Here is a 23315-nt window from a genome sequence, read left to right as displayed (position 1 = left end):
TAAGGAAAGAAGACTTTACTTTCATGTAGTACCTCCCATGGCTTTGTGATGTGGTAAAACACTTCACAGCTCACTAAGGGTTTTTACAGTGTCCCCATTGTTGCAGAATAGAGAAATGTAGCAGCTAATGGTTGCACAGCAAGATTCCATAGACTCTAATAAGATATCACAATCTTTTTTCCAATTATGTTAGTGAAGGGTTAAAATTGGTCAGAATACATGGAAAGCTTGCCTTCTCTTTGATTAAATGAGATCTCTACCTACACTTGAGAATGTCCAGAAGGGATTCTGTTGAACTTTTCACTTGAAAGCCAACTGCTCTGACAATGCAGTATTCCTTCCATGCTACATTGCAATACTATTTGCTCAAGTCTTCAGTGTAGGATTTGACATTGAATGGTATTCTAGAAGAATACTGTGGTCTTAAAGTGCCCCAGCTAACAATTCTCCTATGATCAAACTTAATTAATTGGTCATTTATTTCATAGCTGTTACAAAAGCTGGATTTTATCAAGTGGACGTCTAATTGTTTTCCTTAAATTTAAGATAAAATGAAGTAGATGGTGAGTGAGGGGATGGAATATCCTATTGAACCTATTGGATCAAGACCCTGTGGCATGCTTAAGGAAATAAAGACTTTTTGAAATAAAAACTGAAAGATTCTTCACTCTGGGTTCTGAGGAAGACTCACTTGACCCAACTCATTAACTCTGATTTCTCTCCACAGATGCTGCCAGACTTGCTGAGTTTTTCCAGCAATTTCTGTTGTTGAGACTTATTCAAATTGGGACCAAGGTTTAAAACTTTGGCACAAGACAACAGCTGACCTTATTGCTACCTGAACTTAGACTTTTAAAATTAATTACATCCAGGGAGTTGAGGGAGAATGATTTACAGCTGATGCTGCAATGACAACCCAGGGAAACATCTGGACCCACAATACCACTGTGCAGCAAGAACACTTCAAAGTAATTATATATTGTTTACATTTGAGACTTGATCAACTTTATTAACACAAATATTTTATTCTTGGCAAATTTATTATGATATTCAGAGTGCTGAATTCACCAAGAGACAGTATTCTGGATGTAGGTTTGCTCGTTGAGCTGGAAGGTTCGTTTTCAGATGCTTCGTCACCAAACTAGGTAACATCAGTGAGCTTCCAGTGAAGCACTGGTGGTATGGCCCACTTTTTGTGTGTCTAGGTTCCTTGGGTTGGTGACATTATTTCCTGTGGTGATCTAATTTCCTGTTCTTTTTCTCAAGGTGTTTGTTGATAGAGTTCTGGTTGGAGTGTCATGTTTCTAGGAATTCTCTCATGTTTCTGTTTGGCTTGTCCTAGGATGGATGTGTTGTCCCAGTCGAAGTGGTGTCCTTCTTCATTTGTATGTAAAAATACTAGTGAGAGTGGGTCATGTCTTTTTGTGGCTAATTAATGTTCATGTATCCTGGTGGCTAGTTTTCTGCCTGTTTGTCCAATGTAGTGTTTGTTACTGTTCTTGCACAGTATTTTGTAGATGGCATTAGTTTTGTTTGTTGTCTGTATAGGGTCTTTCAAGTTCATTAGCTACTGTTTTAGTGTGTTGGTGGGTTTCTGGGCTACCGTGATGCCAAGAGATCTGAGTAGTCTGGCAGTCATTTCTGAGATGTCTTTGATGTGAGGGAGAATGGCTAGGGTTTCTGGACATGTATTGTCTCCTTAATTGGGCTTGTCTGGCAAACCCAGGCAGAATACTAGCCACCAGGATACATGACCATCAACTAGCCACAAAAGACATGACCCACTCTCACTAGTATCTTTACATACAGATGAGGAAGGACACCACTTCAACTGGGACAACACATCCATCCTCGGACAAGCCAACAGTGACACATGCAAGAATTCCTAGAAGCATGGCACTCCAACTGAAACTCTATCAATAAACACATTTACTTGGATCCCATTTACCACAGCTGAGGAAAAATAACAAGAAATTACATCACCAACCCAAGGAAACCTAAACGCATAAATAAAAAGCAGGCCATACCACCAGTACTTCACCCGAGGTGGCGAAGCCTCTGAAAATGAGCCTTCCAGCTCAGCGAGCAAGTTTGCATCCAGAACCTCAACCTGAGCTACAAATCTTCTCAAAACGCACCAGACAGTATTCTGTGGTTGTAGAAACTCTGTAGCTGTGAGGAGCATTTTTGGAGGACCATTCTTAGCAGCACAGCATAGCTTCCAGTTCAATTTCCAAGTCAGCAAGTACTTACGGACCCATCTATTGGTTCGCCCAGCAATTTGTACAGCAGGCAGCCATATGGCAAGTGTGATTGGTCAGGTAGCTCCATTGCAACATCAGGCAGTAGGCTTTCCCTGTTGTCTGCAGCCACAATGGACAGACGCAATAGAAGCACAATCAATCAGACTGGATCAGTTGCTACAGTATTAAGCCCATTACTATCAGATGTCACATTTGGGGCAGCACGGTGGCTCAGCAGTTAACACTGTTGCCTCACAGAGCCAGGGACCCGGGTTCGATTCCCACCTCGAGTGACTGACTATGTGGAGTTTGCACGTTTATACCTGTGTCTGCATGGGTATCCTCCGGGTGCTCCAGTTTCCTCCCACACTTCAAAATATGTGGAGGTCAGGTGAATTGGTCATGCTAAATTGTCCAGAGTGTTAGTGCATTTGGCAGGGGTAAATGTAGGGAAATGAGTCAGGGATGGGTTACTCTTCGGAAGGTTGGTGTGAACTTGTTCGGTCAAATGGCATGCATCCACATATAGGGAATCGAATGTCAGGCAGAATTTTCTCCTCTGTGAAGTGACAGAATAAATATTGGAAAGGGCAAATATTCCAATGGGTTGTCGTCAGCATCAGGGAAAGTGCCCACCCCATGGCCGACATTTCAGCAATTCACCTCTGGTGGGCAGGAGGACTCCATGGTAAACCTTCCCAAACCGCTGCCAATTAAGTGATCAATTAACAACCACTTAACTCTTCACATTGCCGATGCAATTACCTCTGTTCCTAACAGGCAAGAAGAGTGGTAGGTGATGGCTGGTCATCACAGATGGTTAGAGGGTGGTGCTAATCACGCCAACATTGCTAATTCAATCCCCATACTAGGCAACATGGCTGGTTTCCGGCCCTTCATACTTATAAGCCTTTGTGGCATGGTGGTAATGTTCCTGTCTTTTGTCTGGGTGGGTTTCCTCTGGGCGCTCTGGTTTCCTCTCACAATCCAAAAATGTGCAGGTTAGGTAAATTGGCCATGCTAAGTTGCCCGTAGTGTTAGGTGAAGGGGTAAATATAGGGGAATGGGTCTGGGTGGGTTACACTTTGGCGGGTCGGTGTAGACTTGTTGGGCCGAAGGACCTGTTTCCACACTATAAGTAATTAATCTAATCTAATCTCTGAGCCAGGAGGCCCAGTAGTCCCAGCTACTCTAGAGGTATGTCATGACAGGTTGACTTAACGAAAAGAGCAGTGTCAGCTTTGCACACTGGTGAAATCGAGCAGCTGCCTGCTGGGTTTGGTTGGTTCATTGCTGAAAGGTGCCTCCAGCTCTTACCTTCAACCTCCCCGAGCTCCATCTCCCCTTCAACCCCACCTTCCTTGATCTCCTCGCCTACCACTTCAGGGATTCAGCATTGCTGTGTAGGTGCAGCTTCAGCATCGGCTTGCTGATACACTGACTTCTGGTTCCAGAAATTGTTGCTGCACCTGAACCGAAGGTCCACACAGCGCCATGTGAGTGAGAGAGAAGGTAGTGCCTGTGGTGACACTGTCGCTCATAGCACCTCTGCCCATCCTTAAGCTAGTTGGCTGTCATTGTCCCAGGGAATAATGTGTTGAAAAACCTGCTGGTTGATCACTTAGTTGCTGGCTGAGGTTACTGTGCGGGACTGATTTTGTCGAACTCTCCACTCACCTGAGGCATGGTGACCCTTAGGTGAAACCACCACCAATCATCTCTCTCTAATGAAAGCACAGCACTAATGTCTGAGAAGTCTAGGGCAACTTTACCAATGACAGTGTTGCCTAATAGGCACTTGATCTGATGGGGTTTCTTGGTGGTGGTGGGTGTCCAACAGCATGCTTTAAAAACAAATTGGAAAATCATACCCATCAGACTTCCAAAGCTAGGCAGGCAGTGAAGTCCTCTATCAACAGCAGACTAGACTTGGCATTGTTGTGCTATTACATTTTTTAAAAAGCCTTTAACACTATTGGTGCTCTGTTATCCAAATCTGTAGCTGTCTCCCATGATTTGTTGAGGCACAGTCAGTGTGTACTTATATTAAGGTGGGATTTTGAAGACCTATTCTCACTGTATTGACCTGTGACTGGTGTCTATGCGTCTCCAGTAATGATACCACTACTATCTCGAGATCCTTGCTACACTGTTGGTGGAAAGATGCAGTATATTGCCTGATTGTATATTTCCAGTGGCTTCCGGCTAGTGCTAGGATAAGTTGATGACAATGAACCCTGTCTATCCCTGGGAACAGCAGCTGGTGGCAGGAACATGTAGGCAAATTGGTCAATGTATCTTTGTTTAAATTGGCTCACTTTCAAATCTGCCTCAGAAGGCACAAGAATGCTGACATTTGACATAATCATTGAGAAATGACTGTGTATGCTTAGAACTGTGAACCAACTGGAAAGTTTGTTCTACAGAAGTATCTATAGTGTAACAGCAATTGGCGTTCATGCTAGAAAACCCCTGGAAGTCAGTTGAAAATATAAATCAAACCAAGATTTCAAACTAACGTCATTGACACAACTAGGAATACCAGGATTAGTAATTAAGCATGAATCAATAATGAATGCTGCCATTGAAGTGGTCAACTTACTGATGCACTGTTACTGATTCTCTAACAGAGAGAAAGCACAAGGTAGGGATAAATGGGTCATTTGCATGTTGGCAGAATCAGTACTTCTGCCGCAGCTGTTCTTAATATGTATTCGTGATTTGGAGATCGGAACCAAGTGTAACATTTCGAAATTTGCAGATTTGCAAAGCTAAGTGGAAAGTGTGTTTTGAGAAAGATGTAACAGAAGATTTGGACAGGCAAGAACATGACAGATGGAAGATAATGTGAGGTTGTCCACATTGATAGGAAAAAAAACATGCATGCAGACTAGTTCTAAGGGGTTGGAAAATGGAGATGTACAACACTGTCTTTATCGATAAGCCACTGAAAGCTAATATGCAGGTACAGCAGTCTAATAGAAAGGCAAAAAGAATATAAGCCTTTATTGCAAATGGAATAGTGATGTTTTGCCTCAATTGTATAGTAGCTTTGTTAGACCGCACCTAGAATACTGTGTGCGGTTTGGGTTGGCTTAACTCTGGGAAGGTATTATTGCCCTAAATGGAATGCAATGACATATTCTTCGGATGGCAGGACTCTCCTGTGAAGAAAGATTAGACAAACCGGACCTGCATTCTGTAGAGTCTCAATGAACGACAAGTGTTCACATTAAAGCTTAAAGGGTGAGACAGAGTAAATGCAGGTAAGATGTTTCTCTTGGTTCGGAAATCTACAACCAGGAAGCGCAGTTTAAAAGTAAGGGGGAAGCCACTTAGATCCGAGATGAGCAGAATTTTTACTCCAAAAGTTGTGACCTTTGGAATTCTATACCACGGACTGTGGAGGCTCAGTTTTTGAGTGTGTTTAAGCTAGAGATTGATATATTTCTGACTACAAGTGGTGTGCAGGGTTATGGGCATAGAGTCAGTAAAAGGAATTGAAGTATTTGATCTAACGTGATCATATTGAATGGCAGGGCAACCATGAGTGGCCAAATGGCCTGCTTCTGTTCTTGGGTTCCCAGGTTCTATCAAACCGGAATCATAGAATTTGGTTTGATAGTTCTAACTATAGTGCAGAAATCATTGAACCAAAGGCTAATTTCATTTATCAGGTTTCATTTATGACACAATTACATTACTGTGTGTATTTCTGTAGTTGTTAGAAATCATGAAATTGTGTTTATACAAATGCTTTTACAAACAAAGTAATCTGTAAACCTGATTACCTCAAGGCAAACACATCAAACAGTCTTTGGTGGTTATACCATTCTGAATCATGCTGTGTGTGGATGAAAAGTAGCAGTCTTCTGGATATGCCACATCAAGTAACTCATCAATATTTCTATTATCTGAGGACATCGTACACATTTATCAAATTTCAATTTTGAGGATCCAAAGATACTTTTGATGTGAAAATTCAAGCTGGTGCTAGTCAAAGCCTACTGTAAGCATTGGAAACTCTTAGCCAGGTGACTCTTCTGATGAAAGGTTATCTGTTGGAAATAATAACTATTTCTGTCCATAAATGCTGCCTGAGCTAAGCATTTCCATCATTTTTGTTTCTAATTCAGGTTTTCAGCATCTGTAGTACTTTGCTTTTGTCATAGAGATGTACAGCATGGAAACAGACCCTTCGGTCCAACACATCCATGCCGACCAGATATACCAACCCAATCTAGTCCCACCTGCCAGCACCCGGCCCGTATCCCTCCAAACCCTTCCTATTCATATACCCATCCAAATGCCTCTTAAATGTTGCAATTGTACCAGCCTCCACCACTTCTTCTGGCAGCTCATTCCATACACTCACCACCCTCTGTGTGAAAAAGTTACCCTGTGGGTCTCTTTTATTTCTTTCCCCTCTCACTCTAAACCTATGCCCTCTAGTTCTGGACTCCCCGACCATAGGGAAAAGACTTTGCCTATTTACCCTATCCATGCCCCTCATAATTTTGTAAACCTCTATAAGGTCACCCCTCAGCCTCCGACGCTCCAGCGAAAACAGCCCCAGCCTGTTAAGTCTCTCCCTATAGCTCAAATCCTCCAACCCTGGCAATATTGATCCATGGCTTTCTTGTATTGATTAATTAATGAATAAGTTGAAATAAGCTGCCTGTGATTGTTGATTGTAAGGTGAGATCTTTCTCAATCTCAAAACTCTCATTTTCTTTGAATAGTCTTTCAGGGTTTTGGAAAATCTGGTCCAGGATCTGAACTGGGTTGGAAAGTGTTAGAATCTAAGGTGATGTTAATAGTGAACAAGTCATATCTTAGAGTGCAACTTGGCTTATTTGATTCTAACCTTTTGGAGCCACAGGTGGACAGAATAGTGAAGAAGGCATTTAGTACGCTTGTCTTTATTGGCCAGTGCATTGAGTATAGGAATTGGGATGTCATGTTGTGGTTGTACAGGATATTGGTTAGACCACTTTTGGAATACTACATGCAATCCTGGTCTCCCTGCTGTGGGAAAGAAGTTGTTAAATCTTTTCTGCACCCTTTCAAGTTAACAAGGATGTTGCCAGGGTTGAAGGCTTTGAGCTGTAGAGAGAGGCTGAATAGACTGGGGCTATTTTCCTTAGTGTCAGAGGCAGAGGGGTGACCTTATAGAGGTTTATAAATCATGAGGGGCATGGATAAGGTGAATAGCCAATGTCTTTTTTCCCCAGAGTAGGGGGGCCCAAAACGAGAGGGCATTGGTTTAAGATAAGAGGGGAAAGATTTAAAAGGGACCTAAGGGGCAACTTTTTCACTAAGGGTGGTACATGTATGGAACGCGCTGCCAGAGGAAGTGGTATAGGCTGTTACAATTACAACATTTAAAAGACATCTGGATGGGTATATGAATAGGAAAAATTTATAAGGATATGGTCCAAATGCTGGCAAATGGGACTAGATTAGTTTAGGATATCTGGTCAGCATAGAAAAGTTGGACCAAAGGGTCTGTTTCCATGCTGTTTATCTCTATGACTTTTTGGTTCTGTGTCAGTTCTGAACACTTTGACAAGAGGCTGCTTATATACTTCTAACACAAAGTAAAATGTAAATAAGGAAAATAATACAATAGAGAAAATGACAGGTTAGAAAGATTTCATTACAGATATCAGAACTGGATTCAAGTTCATGCTGTTCTGAAGAAGGGTCGCTCGACCTGATTTCTCTCCACAGATGCTGTTGAGTTTTTCCAGCAATTTCTATTTTTGTTCATGCTATTCTTTTTATCCTGGAAATATCCTTACTGTTATGACTGGAGTGGGAGGTATGCGGTGCTAATCACTTCTAAATCAGAATGAATCTTTTGATTCAGTTGCCAACATGGCTAATTGGTTGTGCCATCCAGAATAACAGACTTTCACCAGGTTTCTTTCATGATCTCAAATTATACAGTTTATTATAAAACCAACCTTGTTTCTAAAAACTAGTAGTGAAACTGGTTGATAACTAAGTTACAATCTGGAGTTAGAACTATTCCTCCTTTTTATCCTGATACAAACACATTCGCACAAAATAAAAGACAACACAACTCTTCAGAGATGATATTTTAAAAAATCAAACGGTAAACAAGTCAACCATCAAAGTGGTTGTGTTCCTCTGACCCCCTCACAGTATCCCTTCATGCACTGTCATCTACCCTTGTCATCTTAGACTGGGTTGCCCACCCCATCACCATTGGTGTCCCCTCTAAATCCCAGTACACTGCCTCCAATCCACAAATTTATTCCCCCAATTTACCTACCACAGCAACGGCTCTGGTGATCGCTTTGACTTTCATTGAGTTGAACCCATCCTCCTCATTGACTTGGACAAAGAACCCCAGTTGACTGATCTTTTCACAGCTCCCTAACTCACATAACCTGAATGCCTAGATTGGCTGCACTGGGCCTGTATGATTGACCCTGGTCCACTTCTGGATTGAAATGATATGGAACCCATGGCGCTGGACACCCTAATTAACAATGTGCAAGTTCCTGATCAGTTATCAAATGATTCCCATGACTTACTGTGTTGGAACCTCCTGACTGAAGGCTATCTCCCGTGGCCTGACCTGAAGACTGCTTCCCTTAGACTTTCCACATGCATCAAACAAATGGTCTTGTAGCAATGTGTGTGTTATTTATGCTGCTGGCATATGCTGGTGGGCATGAGATTGGCATAGCACAGTGCAGTGCAGCAACACCTCCACCCCTTGACTGATGACTGCTGACAACCATGACAAGCTGCCTGACTTTCTACCTGTGTTAAACAGCAAGGCAAAACAGGAGTACTCTGAGCCCCCATTAAGCTCTGACTAGGGGGACAAATTGCAAAAAGGCAAGGCAAGGAGAGTGGCTTTGAACTTTCAGGCAAGTGCAAAATAAATAAGCATTAAGGCAACAAGCAAGGACCCCAAGGCGCACTCTGGCGGAATCCATGAATTGGGTGCCTGCAGAATGCCACGTCTATGTGCCACAATCTCTCCTTTTGTCTTTGACACTGGAAATCCATCACAGTCCTTACTTTACTTTTCTGGGGGCTACTTTTCCTTGCCCGACAGTGTGCCCCAAAAAGTTACATTTACTTTGGCAAATTTACTTTTTGTCAATTTTATGACTATTTTTGTGTTTAAATATTCTTGTTTGGCTGAGCACAACCAATCAACAATATATACAGCATGGTTGCATATTGTTTTGATGGCCATAGAGTCAGAGATGTACAGCACAAAAACAGACCCTTTGGTCCAACACATCCATGCCGACCAGATATCCCAACCCTATCTGTTACATTTACGGTGGCACGGTGGCACAGTGGTTAGCACTGCTACCTCACAGCGCCTGAGACCCGGGCTCAATTCCCACCTCAGGCGACTGACTGTGTGGAGTTTGCACGTTCTCCCCGTGTCTGCGTGGGTTTTCTCCGGGTGCTCCAGTTTCCTCCCACCATCCAAAGATGTGCAGGTCAGGTGAATTGGCCATGCTAGATTGCCCGTAGTGTTAGGTAAGGGGTAAATGTAGGGCTATGGGTGGGTTGCGCTTCGGCGGGTCGGTGTGGACTTGTTGGGCCGAAGGGCCTGTTTCCACCCTGTAATCTAATCTAGTCCCACCTGCCAGTACCTGGCCCATATCCCTCCAAATCCCTCCTATTCATGTACCCATCCAAATGCCTCTTAAATGTTGTAATTGTACCAGCCTCTACTGCTTCCTCTGGCAGCTCATTCCATACATGTAATATCCTCTGCATGAAAAAATTGCCCCTTAGGTCTCTTTTATATATTTCCCCCCTCACCCTAAACCTGTGCCCTCTAGTTTTGGACTCCCCCACCCCAGGGAAAAGATTGTGTCTATTTAACCTCATGATTAACCTCATGCCCCTCATGATTTTGTAAACCTTTATAAGGTCACCCCTTAGCCTCCGACACTCCAGGGAAAACAGCCCTACCCTATTCAAACCCTCCCTACAGCTCAAATCCTCCAACCCAGGCAACATCCTTGTAAATCTTTTCTAAGCCCTTTCAAGTTTCACAACATCTTTCCGACCAATATTCCAACAGCGGCCTAACCCATCTCCTGTACAGCCGCAACATGTCCTCCCAACTCCTGTAGTCAATACTTTGACCAATCTACCTGCAACTCCACTTTCAAGGAGCTATGAATCTGCACTCCAAGGTCTCTCTGTTCAGCAACACTCCTGAGGATCTTGCCATTAAGCGTATAAGTCTTGCTAAGATTTGATGTCCCAAAATGCCGTACCTCACATTTATCTAAATTAAACTTCATCTGCCACTTCTCAGCCCACTGGCCCATCTGATCAAGATCCCATTGTAATCTAAGGTGACCTTCTTCGCTGTCCACGACACCTCCAATTTTGGTGTCATCTGCAAACTTAACTAACTATACCTCTTGTACTCTCATCCAAATAATTTATATAAATGACAAAAAGTAGATGACCCAGCACCGATCCTTGTGGCACTCCACTGGTCACAGGCCTCCAGTCTGAAAAACAACCCTCCACCACCACCCTCTGTCTTCTACCTTTGAGCCAGTTCTGTATCCAAATGGCTAGTTCTCCCTGTATTCCATGAGATCTAATCTTGCTAATCAGTCTCCCATGGGGAACCTTGTCGAATGCCTTACTGAAATCCATATGGATCATGTCCACCGTTCTGCCTTCATCAATCCTCTTTGTTACTTGTTCAAAAAACTTAATCAAGTTCAACCTGAAACGTTAACTCTGATTTCTCTCCACAGATGCTGTGGTGTTTTTCCAGAAATTTCTGTTTTTATTCATGCTATTCTTTTTATCCTGGAAATATCCTTACTGTTATGACTGGAGTGGGAGGTATGCGATGCTAATCACTTCTAAATCAGAATGAATCTTTTGATTCAGTTGCCAACATGGATAATTGGTTGTGCCATTCAGAATAACAGACTTTCACCAGGTTTCTTTCATGATCTCAAATTATACAGTTTATTATAAAACCAACCTTGTTTCTAAAAACTAGTAGTGAAACTGGTTGACAACTAAGTTACAATCTGGAGTTAGAACTATACCTCCTTTTTATCCTAATACAAACACAAGTTTGTGAGACATGATTTCCCATGCACAAAGAAAGTTGCTGCTGCATTTTTCTTTCTGAACACATGAGCTAACATTGGTAAAATTTATCCAGAATTACAAATGCTGATGCTTCTTTAGCTGCATCTATCAATGGAACTTGCCAATATTTCTTTAACAAATCAGTTTTTGGCACAAACCTTGCTTTTCAGTCATCTAGTCGTGGTTTGGATATGATTCCATCTTTGTTACTGCATGGGCTTGTCAGTAATCCGTGCTTAATTACTGTGACCCATCTGGTTTCAATATAATTACAATAGGTGAGTTCTAGCGCCTGTGGAAAACAGTAATGAGAGAATTCCTTTTTCCCAGTCCATAAGATATTCAAAACAGTTGGCTTTAATCATGGTCTTTAAAGTTTCATGCCATCTTTACATTGCTCCTTGCAATTATTGATGATCAGCTGAAGACACATAGTTTGATTCCCAAACTGTGCACGATTTCTTTGACTATTTCTGATGTACAATCAGATTTCAGTTGACATATTTTTCAGGGTAATATATATCCTGAATCTAAGAACAAATAAATAAATATTTTTTCTAATATTTCCATTGTACATCTTGCTGAAATTTTCACCAAAGGCACCCGCTTAGGAAATCTTGTTCAAACATATGTAATTCTTCAAAAGGTTCCCACCTTAAATAGTTCTTCAAATGCTGGTATCAGAATGAGGGGTGCAGGTTTCACTGACTGTTGAGTTTTCCCTACCACCTAGCACTGTCCTGTCAGGAAACATTTAACCATGTGTTTATGCAACCCAAGTCAATAAAAATGATTCAGCTTGTGTTTTCCTACAACCTGCGTCTCCTGTCAATGAACTACCGCTTATTCCTGTTGGCAGATATCAGGCAAAGTGTCCATTTTCTCATTAGCACTTTGCCTTTTAAATAATGCAGTCACTTATTGGTTCTGGTTCACTTTCAGTTTTGACACAGCTCTGTCAACTCAGGATCCGTCTTTTGAATTTCTATTAAAGAATATATTTCTATTGAATTTCAATTAAAGAATAAATTTGGATTCTCTTTTATTTACATGCTTTTAACTCAGGTCTTCAAACATAGTGTTAGGTAACCACATTTCCACATCCTCTCCATTTTGTATAGATTCTTCCTGTTCCGGTCTAATTTTGAGCCTGAGATCTAGTCACAAGACAATCAGGAGGCAATGCAGGATACTCCTCCTCTAGCAATTCTGTTTCTTTTATTTTCATGGGTTGTTCCATCACACTCATTAAGCCTAATATTTTATCATTCCTCAAGATAAAATCAATTCCTTTGACAGGGATTGCTGTATTACTGTAATTGTAAATTCTCCACTTGGTAAGTTACTCTTTAATCCAATGTAATATATTAGAACAACTTTGTAAACTCTGTGTATACTTTCATTATTTTTTTCTCCCTTATTATCTCCTCTGGTAGACAAATTATTTCTTTAGACAGTATTAGTGACTGATTTGCCTTAGTGTATCTTAATATCTTTATTGGTTTGTCCCTTTGATGAGAAGAGTAAGATACTATATTTCCTTTATATACAGAATCTTTAAAAATTTCCATAATCAGTTGAGTTATTTTGTTGAGAAGTAAGGGATAACTTCTCCTTTTGACACATACTGGACCTCCAGCAGCCTGACTATCTCTCAGTATAGTCAAAGACGCATTCTCTTGACAAAACCGAGCCGTCTATCGCTCCCTGGTAGGTGTGGTTGAGACACGTTTCATCTCAACCACTGCTCTGGTTTTAATACCCATTTCCTTTCCTGATACAACTTTTCTAAAGATTATTTAGGCATTCCTACTATTTCAATAGTTTCACCATTTCATGTCCAGCCGTTCTAATATGGCCGGTCTTATTCCAGCAAAAGCATATTATTTACACATTTTTGCTTCTTGTCTTTCTCCTTAATAATGTTAGCATCCTCCTTTTGTTCCCAAAATCTAATCCCTTTTCTACTGCTAGATTTATTATTCCTCCATTTTCTTAATAAAAGCAAAATACTGCATATGATGGAACAGAAACAGAAACTGCTAGGCAAACTTAACCGCTCTGGTATCTTCTGTGGTGAGAGAAACAGAGTTAATGCTTCAAGTCCAGTATGATTCTTCTGAAGAACTTCAGTTATGTCCAATTTCCTTGCTAATTCTTTTGACCATTTTCCAGCATGTAACTGTATGCATGAGGTACCATAGGTATCTACAGAATTGCCTTTTCTGCGATCTGTGATACTTCATGCTCATATAAATAAGTCTTGAACATTTCCAGAATATTATTTTGGGATTCGTCATTCCTGATGATTTCTCTCACATTCTCAGTGTTTTCTTCCTCCAACTTCAGTAATTGATCCCAAAGCAATTCTTTCTTGCAAATTCTACAAATGATTGATTAAGATTACTTCTTATAGTTCCAAGTCGGAGTTGGAATGATTCAAGAGCTTAATGTCTTACATTCAGACTATTAACAAAAAAAGCCATCCGACCTTTCAAAGACTGTGAGGCATATTTTCCATAATTTTCAAGAACAATGCATAGCTCAGAGTATTGGATAGAGGAGCTATTAACATTTCAATGGAAACTCAGAGATTGGGATTAGTCTATGCCCTTCAATCGAAATTGGACTCTGCGCTTCATCAGAATAATTGAAATGTGCTCCCATTAGTATCTTGCCAGGCAGGAGATGGCAGCAGCCCTGAGGAAAATACTTGAAGTAGTGGGAGGAAGGAACATTATTATTAAGATAATACATTTCCTAGTCTTCCTGCTATGGAAAGATATTGTTAAACTTGAAAGGGTGCAGAAAAGATTTACAACCAAGTTGCTGGGACTGGAGGGTTGGAGCTGTAGGGAGAGGCTGAATATAATGGGGAGGGGGTAAACCTTCATAGAGATTTATTAAATCATGAGGGGCATGAATAAGGTGAATAGTCAAGGTCTATATTTCCCAGGGTAGGGGAGTCTAAAACTGGAGGACATTGGTTTAAGGTGACAGGGGAAAGACTTAAAAGGGACCTGAGGGGCAAATTTTCCGTGCTGAGGGTGGTGTATGTGTGTGGAATGAGCTCCCAGAGGAAGGTGCAATTATGTTTAAAAGGCATCTGGATGGGTATATGAATAGGAAGGGTTTAGAAGGATGTGGGCCAAATGCTGGCAAATGGGACTAGATCCAGTTAGGATATCTGGTCCGCATGGACGAGTTGGACCAAAAGGTGTGTTTTCTGTGCTGTACATCTCTATGACTCTTAAAAAGCTCAAGCCTTGAATATTGCTCTTTTTAAAATCACTTTATTGTCTGCAAACTATCAAAAAACACTGCAACATTAAGATCCAGGCTTCTTTAAACTTCATAGTTCGCATATCAAATAAGATGAAATAACGTTCATTTCATCATCTCTAAATTTAGACACTGAACAAAGATTTTGTTTTGTTAAATCAAATTCCTTAGTGATATCTGAATCCTCCTCTGAATGACTACCTTGTCTGTCTCCCTTTACTCTCAGCTTTGCTCTAGCAAAGTCATGTCTGACCTCACTCTCTCTCATTCAAGCTTTCATATTTCTATTTTCCTTTATCTTTCTCATTTCTTGTTAATTCAAACCTTTTCACTCAGCCCCTATTTGGTTTAGTCTTTTTTTTTCTCTTTGTTTCTCTTCCTTTTTCCCCTTTTGTAAAAAAAAAATCTGTTTTAGCTAGACTTTTTTTTGTTCCACCCTAAATATTAGCTGCAATGCATCAATATTAGGTTTTTCTTCTTTCAAGTCTCAATGTTGATTGGCTTCATAGAATCCCTACAATGTGGAAACAGGCCATTTGGCACAACAAGTCCACATTGACCCTCTGAAGAGTATCCCACCCATACCCATTCCCTTACCTTATTACTCTACATTACCCTTGATTAATGCACTTAGACTACATATCCCTGAACACTGTGGGCAATTTAGCATGGCCAATTCACCTGACCTGCGCATCTTTGGACTGTGGGAGGAAACCAGAGCACCCGGAGGAAACTCACACAGACACAGGGAGAACGTACAAACCCCACACAGACAGTTACCTGAAGCTGGAATTGAATTCTGGTCCCTGACGCTGTGAGGCAGCAGTGCCTGCCACTGAGCCACCATTATGTCTTTAACAATAGCACAGAAACAAAGAAAATAAGAGTGGGAGAACCATTGTCACTGAGCTTATTTTGTATCCAATTCACCACATTTCCCTGTATCTCGTGGATTTTAATTTTTCTGCCCAGTCTGCCATGTGGGACCATATCAAAATATCTTACTAAAAACCACGTAGACAAGTCCACTGCAGTAAGTTAGTAAGGCTTGACCTTCCCTTAACAAACCCATGTTGACTATCTCAATTTTATCCATGCCTATATCAGAATTGATTCTAATAATTTTGTCACTACAAAAGTCAGATAGTAATTATTTTTTCTGAGGATTACTTGGTTGATCCTTTACAATTTAAACAATGGCACAACATCTCCAATCCTCTGCTACATCATCTGTTTTGAATGACAATTGGAAAATGATCCTCCAAACATCTTTTGTTCTGCTGGCTTCCTTTAAGAGCCTACAGCACAATCCGTCCAACCTTGGTGATTTATCTACCTTCAAAGAGGTCAGTTCCTCTCTCCTTTTCACAATGATTATTGTATCTAATAATTCAAGCTCCTCTTTAACCAGAATGACTGCATAATTTATTTTCTTTGTGAGGGCAGAAATAACATACCCACTAAGAACGTTGCCCATATCTACAATATACATGAACCGGTTACCATCCAAACACTCAACACTTTACTTACTACTTCTCTTGCTCTTAATATACTGAAAAAAATCCTCTTTGGTGGCTTTCCTCATTTCCTTTTTCATTTACCCATATCTTTTATACTCCTCGGATTGCTACCGTATTGTATGAAGTTCATACAATAAGCCATTTTTAGCTTTATTTCACCCTGTATGCTTTTATATGAGCAGGGACCTCTAGATTTGGTATTCAGTTTATTTTTCCCTTGTTGGGGACATGTCTACACTGCCTGCAGAGTCCCATTGACCTGTCCCTGTTTTCCTGCAGGCAGCTGCATCCAGACCACTTCGCCAGATTGTCCCTTAGCTTTGTAAAGTTTGCATTCTGTCAGTTCAGAACTTTTACTCCTGTTCTACCTCGGTCCATTTCTATAATCATGCTGAATCTAGCCATATTATGGTCACTATCTCCAAAATGGTCACCCACTGTGACTACATCCACTTGCCCATCTTAATTCACTCGGATTAATTTGTGTGTCCATCTCCTTGGAATTGTTATGAGCTGGGAGAAAGTGAGGACTGCAGATGCTGGAGATCAGAGCTGAAAAGGTGTTGCTGGAAAAGCGCAGCAGGTCAGGCAGCATCCAAGGAGCAGGAGAATCGACATGAGCCCTTCTTCAGGAATGAGGAAAGTGTGTCCAGCAGGCTAAGATAAAAGGTAGGGAGGAGGGACTTGGGGGAGGGGTGTTGGAAATGCGATAGGTGGAAGGAGGATAAGGTGAGGGTGATAGGCCGGAGTGGGGGTGGGGGCGGAGAGGTCAGGAAGAAGATTGCAGGTTAGGAAGGTGGTGCTGAGTTCGAGGGTTGGGAGTGAGACAAGGTGGGGGGAGGGGAAATGAGGAAACTGGAGAAATTAGTTCATCCCTTGTGGTTGGAGGGTTCCTCCAGCCATCGTGTTGCTACGGTCTGGCGATGGAGGAGTCCAAGGACCTGCATGTCTTTGGTGGAGTGGGAGGGGAAGTTGAAGTGTTGAGCCACGGGGTGGTTGGGTTGGTTGGTCCGGGTGTCCCAGAGGTGTTCTCTGAAACGTTCTGCAAGTAGGCAGCCTGTCTCCCCAATATAGAGGAGGCCACAGCGCATTTAGTAAATGATGTGTGTGGGGGAGGTACAGGTGAATTTGTGGCGGATATGGAAGGATCCCTTACCTATCACATTTCTAACACCCCTCCCCCAAGTCCCTCCTCCCTACCTTTTATCTTAGCCTGCTTGGCACACTTTCCTCATTCCTGAAGAAGAGCTCATGCCCAAAACGTCGATTCTCCTGCTCCTTGGATGCTGCCTGACCTGTTGCGCTTTTCCAGCAACACATTTTCAGCATTATGTGCTGACCGAGCAAGTTCTTTTGAATGCTTTTCAATGATTTTGGACTTCCGTGTCTTTCACATTGTTAATATCTCAATTAATATTAGGATAGTTGAAGTTAATAATTATTATTACCCGATTGTTCTTGCATTCAGAAATTTGCTAACATACTTGTTGTTCTACCTTCCTCTTACCAATTCATTGCATCATCCCTACTCTTAACACACACAGTATAAATTCAGTTTGAAATTATACATTCTTAGCTTTATAAATTCTGTGGTTACAAGAGCAAGTGGCAAGTTGGAAGTTTTGGAATGAATTACTCTGCTTCTGGTTCCACAAAGCAAAAGCAATGAGTTTGATTGAATATTTCCCTGCTTGGTGGAAACGCCACCAGCTGCAACTTTCCTCCAAGCCACATTCCATCCTGACTGGGGTGAAAACCTTGGAATCACTTCCTAATAGCACTTTGCATTCTTATACCACATGGACTGTAGTGACTCAAGAAGGTCACTCACAAAAGGTAATTGGGAATGAGTAATAAATGTCGGCCGAGCCAGCGACACCCAGAACCTGTGAGCAAATAAAAAAAGATGATTTGTTTTTATTGGTTACTGCTGTGGATTATAGATGTTGCATGCTTTCTATCAACATGAGTTGTTCTCAGTGCTAAAATATTGTGGACCTGTTTATCATAGAATTCCTACAGTGCAGAACAAGGCCTTTTGGTCCATCAAGTCTGCAGAAACCCTCCTGAGAGCATCCTGCCCAGAACCCATTTCCCCAACCCCACATGTTTTGTTTTTGTTACAATAACCTGCACAATTTTGGATTGTGGGAGACACAAGAAGAACATGCAAACTCCACACAGCGCCCTAGGCTGGAATCAAAGTCCAGTCCCTGGCACTACATGGCAGTAATGCTAACTGCTGTACCTCCATGACCTAGTTAGTCTGATGTGTCCATTTCTGTAGATGGACCGTCACTGTTGGAAATTACTGAATCATTTTTACTCAAAAATAGAGATTTGTTAACAAAGAATTTAGTAAAAAAAAGGTGCTGTTTTAGTTTGTAAATACACATAATTGCAAAAACAAGACATTTTAAAAAAAACCTTTCTATGCATTCCGCTCCTTTACTCCCAAAGTTTTGCCTTTCAGCAGTATAAAATTTTCACTGTGATTTTGATTTCATGTAGTCTGTTTCATGTAAGCTGCAGCTGAACCACATACAATGACCTGTATACATTCGCTTACAAAAAGAGAGCAGGAAAAATTCAGCGGGTCTGAAAAAATCTGTGGAGAGATAAACAGGGTTGATGTTCTGAGTCCAGTGACTCTTCATGAGAACCCATACGTATCATTGAGCTAATGGAGCAATTTTTTTTCCGTTTTTTTTAATCTGTTCGCCATCCAGTTATTGTCACAAGACTTAATGGCATTTCAGACGTTTGTAATCCCTTGTCCCTGAATACCTGGGGCCATTTCCAAGGACACCCTGTATCAGGTAGCCACCTGCATCCCATGGTCAATTAGTGGATGTAACTGAATCTTGGTTAGAACGTGATATTAACTCCCAGGTATTAAAATATGCATCTTAGACACGTCAGTGGTTTCTGTGTCTGCCCACATTTTTGGGGCTTTTGCACACCATTTTTGGCCCTGTTAAATTCAGAATGGTTGAATTGAACATTGCAGAAAGTGTCAGTTAAGGGCTCTGCCTTTTTCTCCTAACCTTCAAATATTTTAAAAATATCTATCTGCTTATTTAAAAACTATATATACAATTTCAACCATTTTCTCTTGTTTGCAGAAGGTTGCTAGGATCTGAAATTATATGACTGTGTCCTTTATATTTGTGGTTTGGTAATCTTTCTTTTGTGTACGTTTTTATTAATTTATGGGATGCAGGCATCAATGGCTAGGCCAGTGTTTATTGTGCATCTCTAATTGGTCTGTTGATGATCCCCTTTCATCAGTTTGCCATTGATCGAGAGTAGACTGGTAGGGTAGTAATTGACTGGGTCAGAATTATCCAGATTTTGCGCACACTGGACGTGTCTGGCCAGTTTTCTGCACTTGCCCAATAATAATATTAGAGTCATAGAGATGTACAGCATGGAAATAGACCCTTCAATCCAACCCATCCATGCCGACCAGATATCCCAACCCAATCTAGTTCCACCTGCCAGCACCCAGCCCATATCCCTCCAAGCCCTTCCTATTCATATATCCATCTAAAGGCCTCTTAAATTGTTATACTGGATGTTGGAAATAGCTCTCCTTTCTCTAATTCAACAAAACATTTTTGTAATTGTGAACACCACTATCAGTTTTCTTCTTAATTAATTTTTAACAATTCATATTGCTCTTTCTCTGTTCCCCATTTATACCTCTGCTTCTTGTCATCAACCTGTTCTGTCCACTCTGATTTGAACACCTTTCCCAAGGTGAAATGTGAAGCTTATGTAACTGACCATAATGTTGTTCTTGAATATTCAGGTTAATTATTGGTTTGTAACCGGTTACTGTTGCCTCTTTGCTTTTAGTATACCTCAAGATAGCCTTTTAGTTGTTGCAAGTTGAAAGTCCAATCGTCTACCACATGGCACTAAGTACTGACAATACAAGATGGCTGTTGTAAGAGATGACAGCTGTTGTAGTTGGTAGTGTTGATAGCCTTCTTCTGAGGTTAGCACTAAAGCATTTTGTTGAGGGTTTATGCTGCATTTATTTCATTCACTGAAAGGCTTGTTAGTGCTTGTTGCTGACACTGGATATGATGAATGGGAAAGCCCATATTGTGATTAGCTCAAAATTGTTATCTTTATCCACCTCTCAAGTCCTCCCTACTTCCATCCATCCATCCATCCATCCATCCACCCCGAAAGAAAAATTGAGAAGAATTAAACTTATTAACTGTTCAGTTAATTCATGTGATTCAGAGTGTGTTTGATTATTTTCTTACAACATTTTAATTATCTGAATCTCATTTTTCCACTTTTCTCTAGATGGAAGCATGAATGTGGTTCACGCTAACTGACGAAATAATTTGTCGGTTGCCATGACAGCCAGCCATTGCAGTCATTTGACTGAGGTCCTTCCAGACTGCACTAGCTTAGTACCTTTAGTAAAAACAGTGGAAGATTCTGATATCGTGAATGGGCAGCCACAATATGTGATGCAAGTTTCAGCTAAAGACGGGCAGTTACTATCAACAGTGGTTAGGACGCTGAACACACACAGGTACGAGAAATTTTATGTAACGATTTTCAGCAATGCACAGGAAAGTAAAATATATTTTGGACTCTGATGTAAATAATAGTTTTTTCAAATCTTTTATGGTTATTGATGTAATCTGATTATTGTGTCTGAACTTTGATTTCTAACATAAATTATGTTGCTTAGTCTGCTTACTGACCTTGTACTTTGGAAACAAACATTGATTTTTCTTTCCCCCAGACAGCTAGCATAGTTTTTGCTGCGCAACAAGGCTGTGTTTACCTTAGATGCAGACCAGATACCTAAGAATGGATCCTTTCCTTTTAATGTTTCAATCAAATCCTTTTAACCCTTAAAACTGCTACATGCAGCCTGATTTCAATGGCAGATACAAACAAATTACATGGCAAGAAACAGTGCCATTTTTTGTGGTGCTGTCATGAACATTGCAAGCAAATTTGCATTTTAAGGGCACTATTTAGACTACATTTACATTACAGCCATCAGGATGTGACATCAGGATGTGACATTGCCTAGCTGGGACCTTATTTCCTGCCTCAATACTTACTTTCTAACTGTTAATGTCCTTATTGGGAGAGCACTTTGCAGGTGTTTGGATAAATGCCATCTCATAGTTAAAAATCTATATGAAGCGAGATGAACAATGAAAAGATCTCTACTGATTAGCTATGGATGTTAATACCAGGTACATTTATGGGGTCTTGGATGCATTAGATTCTCTGAACATATACGATATCTTTGTGGCATTAGTCTGAAACACCATAACATAGCAAACCAAACTAGAATAAGACCATCCTCTAAGGAGACTTCTGCTTCACATTAGGAACTTGAAGCGATTAAAAAGCATGGATGAAGCAAAGCAGTTTCTAAGTCTGAAGGCACAATAACTAGAGGATTTAAGTAATTGGTTAAACAGCCAGAGGCGACTTAAGGAAAAGAACATTTCTACACAACAAATGGTTGGCATTTAGAACATAATGTCCATAGTATACTGGATAAAGATTCAACTGTAGCTTTCAAAAAGGAACTGAATAAATATTTGAAGGAGAAAAATCATTGCAGGGTTTGAAGAAGTTGAAGGAGTGTGGGACCAATTGGATTACTGTTCAAAAGATCTGGCTAGAGACAAAAAAAACTGCAAATACTGGAATCCAAAGTAGACAGGCAGGAGGTTGGAAGAACACAGCACGCCAGGTAGCATCACAAGATGGAGAAGTTGATGTTTCAGGTTCTGAAGAATGGTAACACCCGAAACGACTATTTCTCCACTTCCTGATGCTGCTTGGCGTGCTGTGTTCTTCAAGCCTCCAGCCTGTCTACACTAGTTCAAATGATCTGAAGCAGATACGGACAGGTCGATCAGATGGACTGATCAGTGGCTGATGCAGCTTGGAAGAAATAACCAGAAAAGGGAGTATTCAATGGCAGGACAAAAGGAAGCTCAGAAGAACAGAGGGATCTTGGGATGCTGGTCCACAGATCCCTGAGGGTTGTCAGACAGTTTGATAGGATAGAAGACAAAGGGAATGCTTGCCTTTCTCAGTCGTGGCAGAGACCGAAGAGCTTATCTTGAAGCTGTACAAGAGTTTAGTTAGGCCGCAGCTGGAGTGCTGTGCGTAGTTCTGAGCACCACTCAATAGGAAGGATGTGATTGTACTGGAAAGGTGTAGGGGAGATTCACCAGGATGTTGTCTGGGATGGAGTATTTTAATTATGACAAGAGGCTGGGTAGGTTCAGGTTGCTTTTTTTGGAGCTGAGAGGGAACCCGATAGTGGTGTATAAAATTATAAGGGGCATAGACAGAGGAGCTGTTCTCCTTAGTTGGCAGGGTGAATAAAAATGGAGCATAATTTTAAGGTGAAAGGCAGGAGGTTCAAAGGGAATTTGAGGAAAGATCTTTACACCCAGAGGATGGTGGAGGTCTGGAATGCACTGCCTGGAGGGTTGTTGAGGAGGGAAATTTCACCATCTTTAAAATGGGTGAGTAGTTGAAATCTCATAACATTCAAGACTATGAGCCAAAGCTGGAAAGTGGGATTGTTGTAGTTAGGTGATAGATTTTGTCTCTGTCAGTGCTGACTGATAGTCCAATGGGCCTCTTCTGTGCTGTATGATTGTATGGCAGATATAATAGGCTGAGAAACCTATGCTTACAATTCTCTGATTCAATTCAGAAAAAATTTGGATCCAAACACTGATGTATATCGGTTGCTTTGGGAAGTGGGCAGTTGCTTGACAGCAATGATAAATGTGTAGAAAAGATGTTTAGTTAACAGCTGTAAAATGGTAAACTCAAGCTTTATTCATTGATATAAGAGAAAAAGACTGACCTTTATAAGGCTCTGACCCCAAGATGAGTCTTGGGCTTGGGCTACAAGAGCACACATCGGAGCATTGGCTATGGTGGTCAGTCCCATTGGTTAATGGCACTCCTGATTTGCCATAAACTGTCAGGGCTGACCACATTGAAGGAGGAGATCCCTGCCTTCAGTAATAGGGAAACATAAATTAAAACTTGAATTGGATTGACAACAAATTTCTTTAAGCACAGTTAAAATCATTTATCACAATGGCAC

At 41.1% G+C, this 23315-nt stretch overlaps 1 protein-coding gene across 3 annotated transcripts in view; it reads left to right on the top strand.

Moving 5' to 3' along the window:
• The window catches only part of LOC140486140 (E3 ubiquitin-protein ligase MARCHF3), a 120642-nt gene that overhangs the window by 66753 nt on the left and 30574 nt on the right, over positions 1 to 23315 (top strand). For all 3 annotated transcript variants that reach the window (XM_072584824.1, XM_072584833.1, XM_072584815.1), the window contains exon 2: positions 20507 to 20741. In XM_072584824.1, the coding sequence (XP_072440925.1) occupies positions 20560 to 20741 (182 nt within the window). In that variant the 5' untranslated portion in view covers positions 20507 to 20559. The remainder of the gene's footprint in view (positions 1 to 20506; positions 20742 to 23315) is intronic.

The sequence above is a fragment of the Chiloscyllium punctatum genome, chromosome 2, assembly GCF_047496795.1.
Source record: "Chiloscyllium punctatum isolate Juve2018m chromosome 2, sChiPun1.3, whole genome shotgun sequence".
Lineage (NCBI taxonomy): Eukaryota > Metazoa > Chordata > Chondrichthyes > Orectolobiformes > Hemiscylliidae > Chiloscyllium > Chiloscyllium punctatum.
This window is presented reverse-complemented; position numbering and strand designations above follow the sequence as displayed.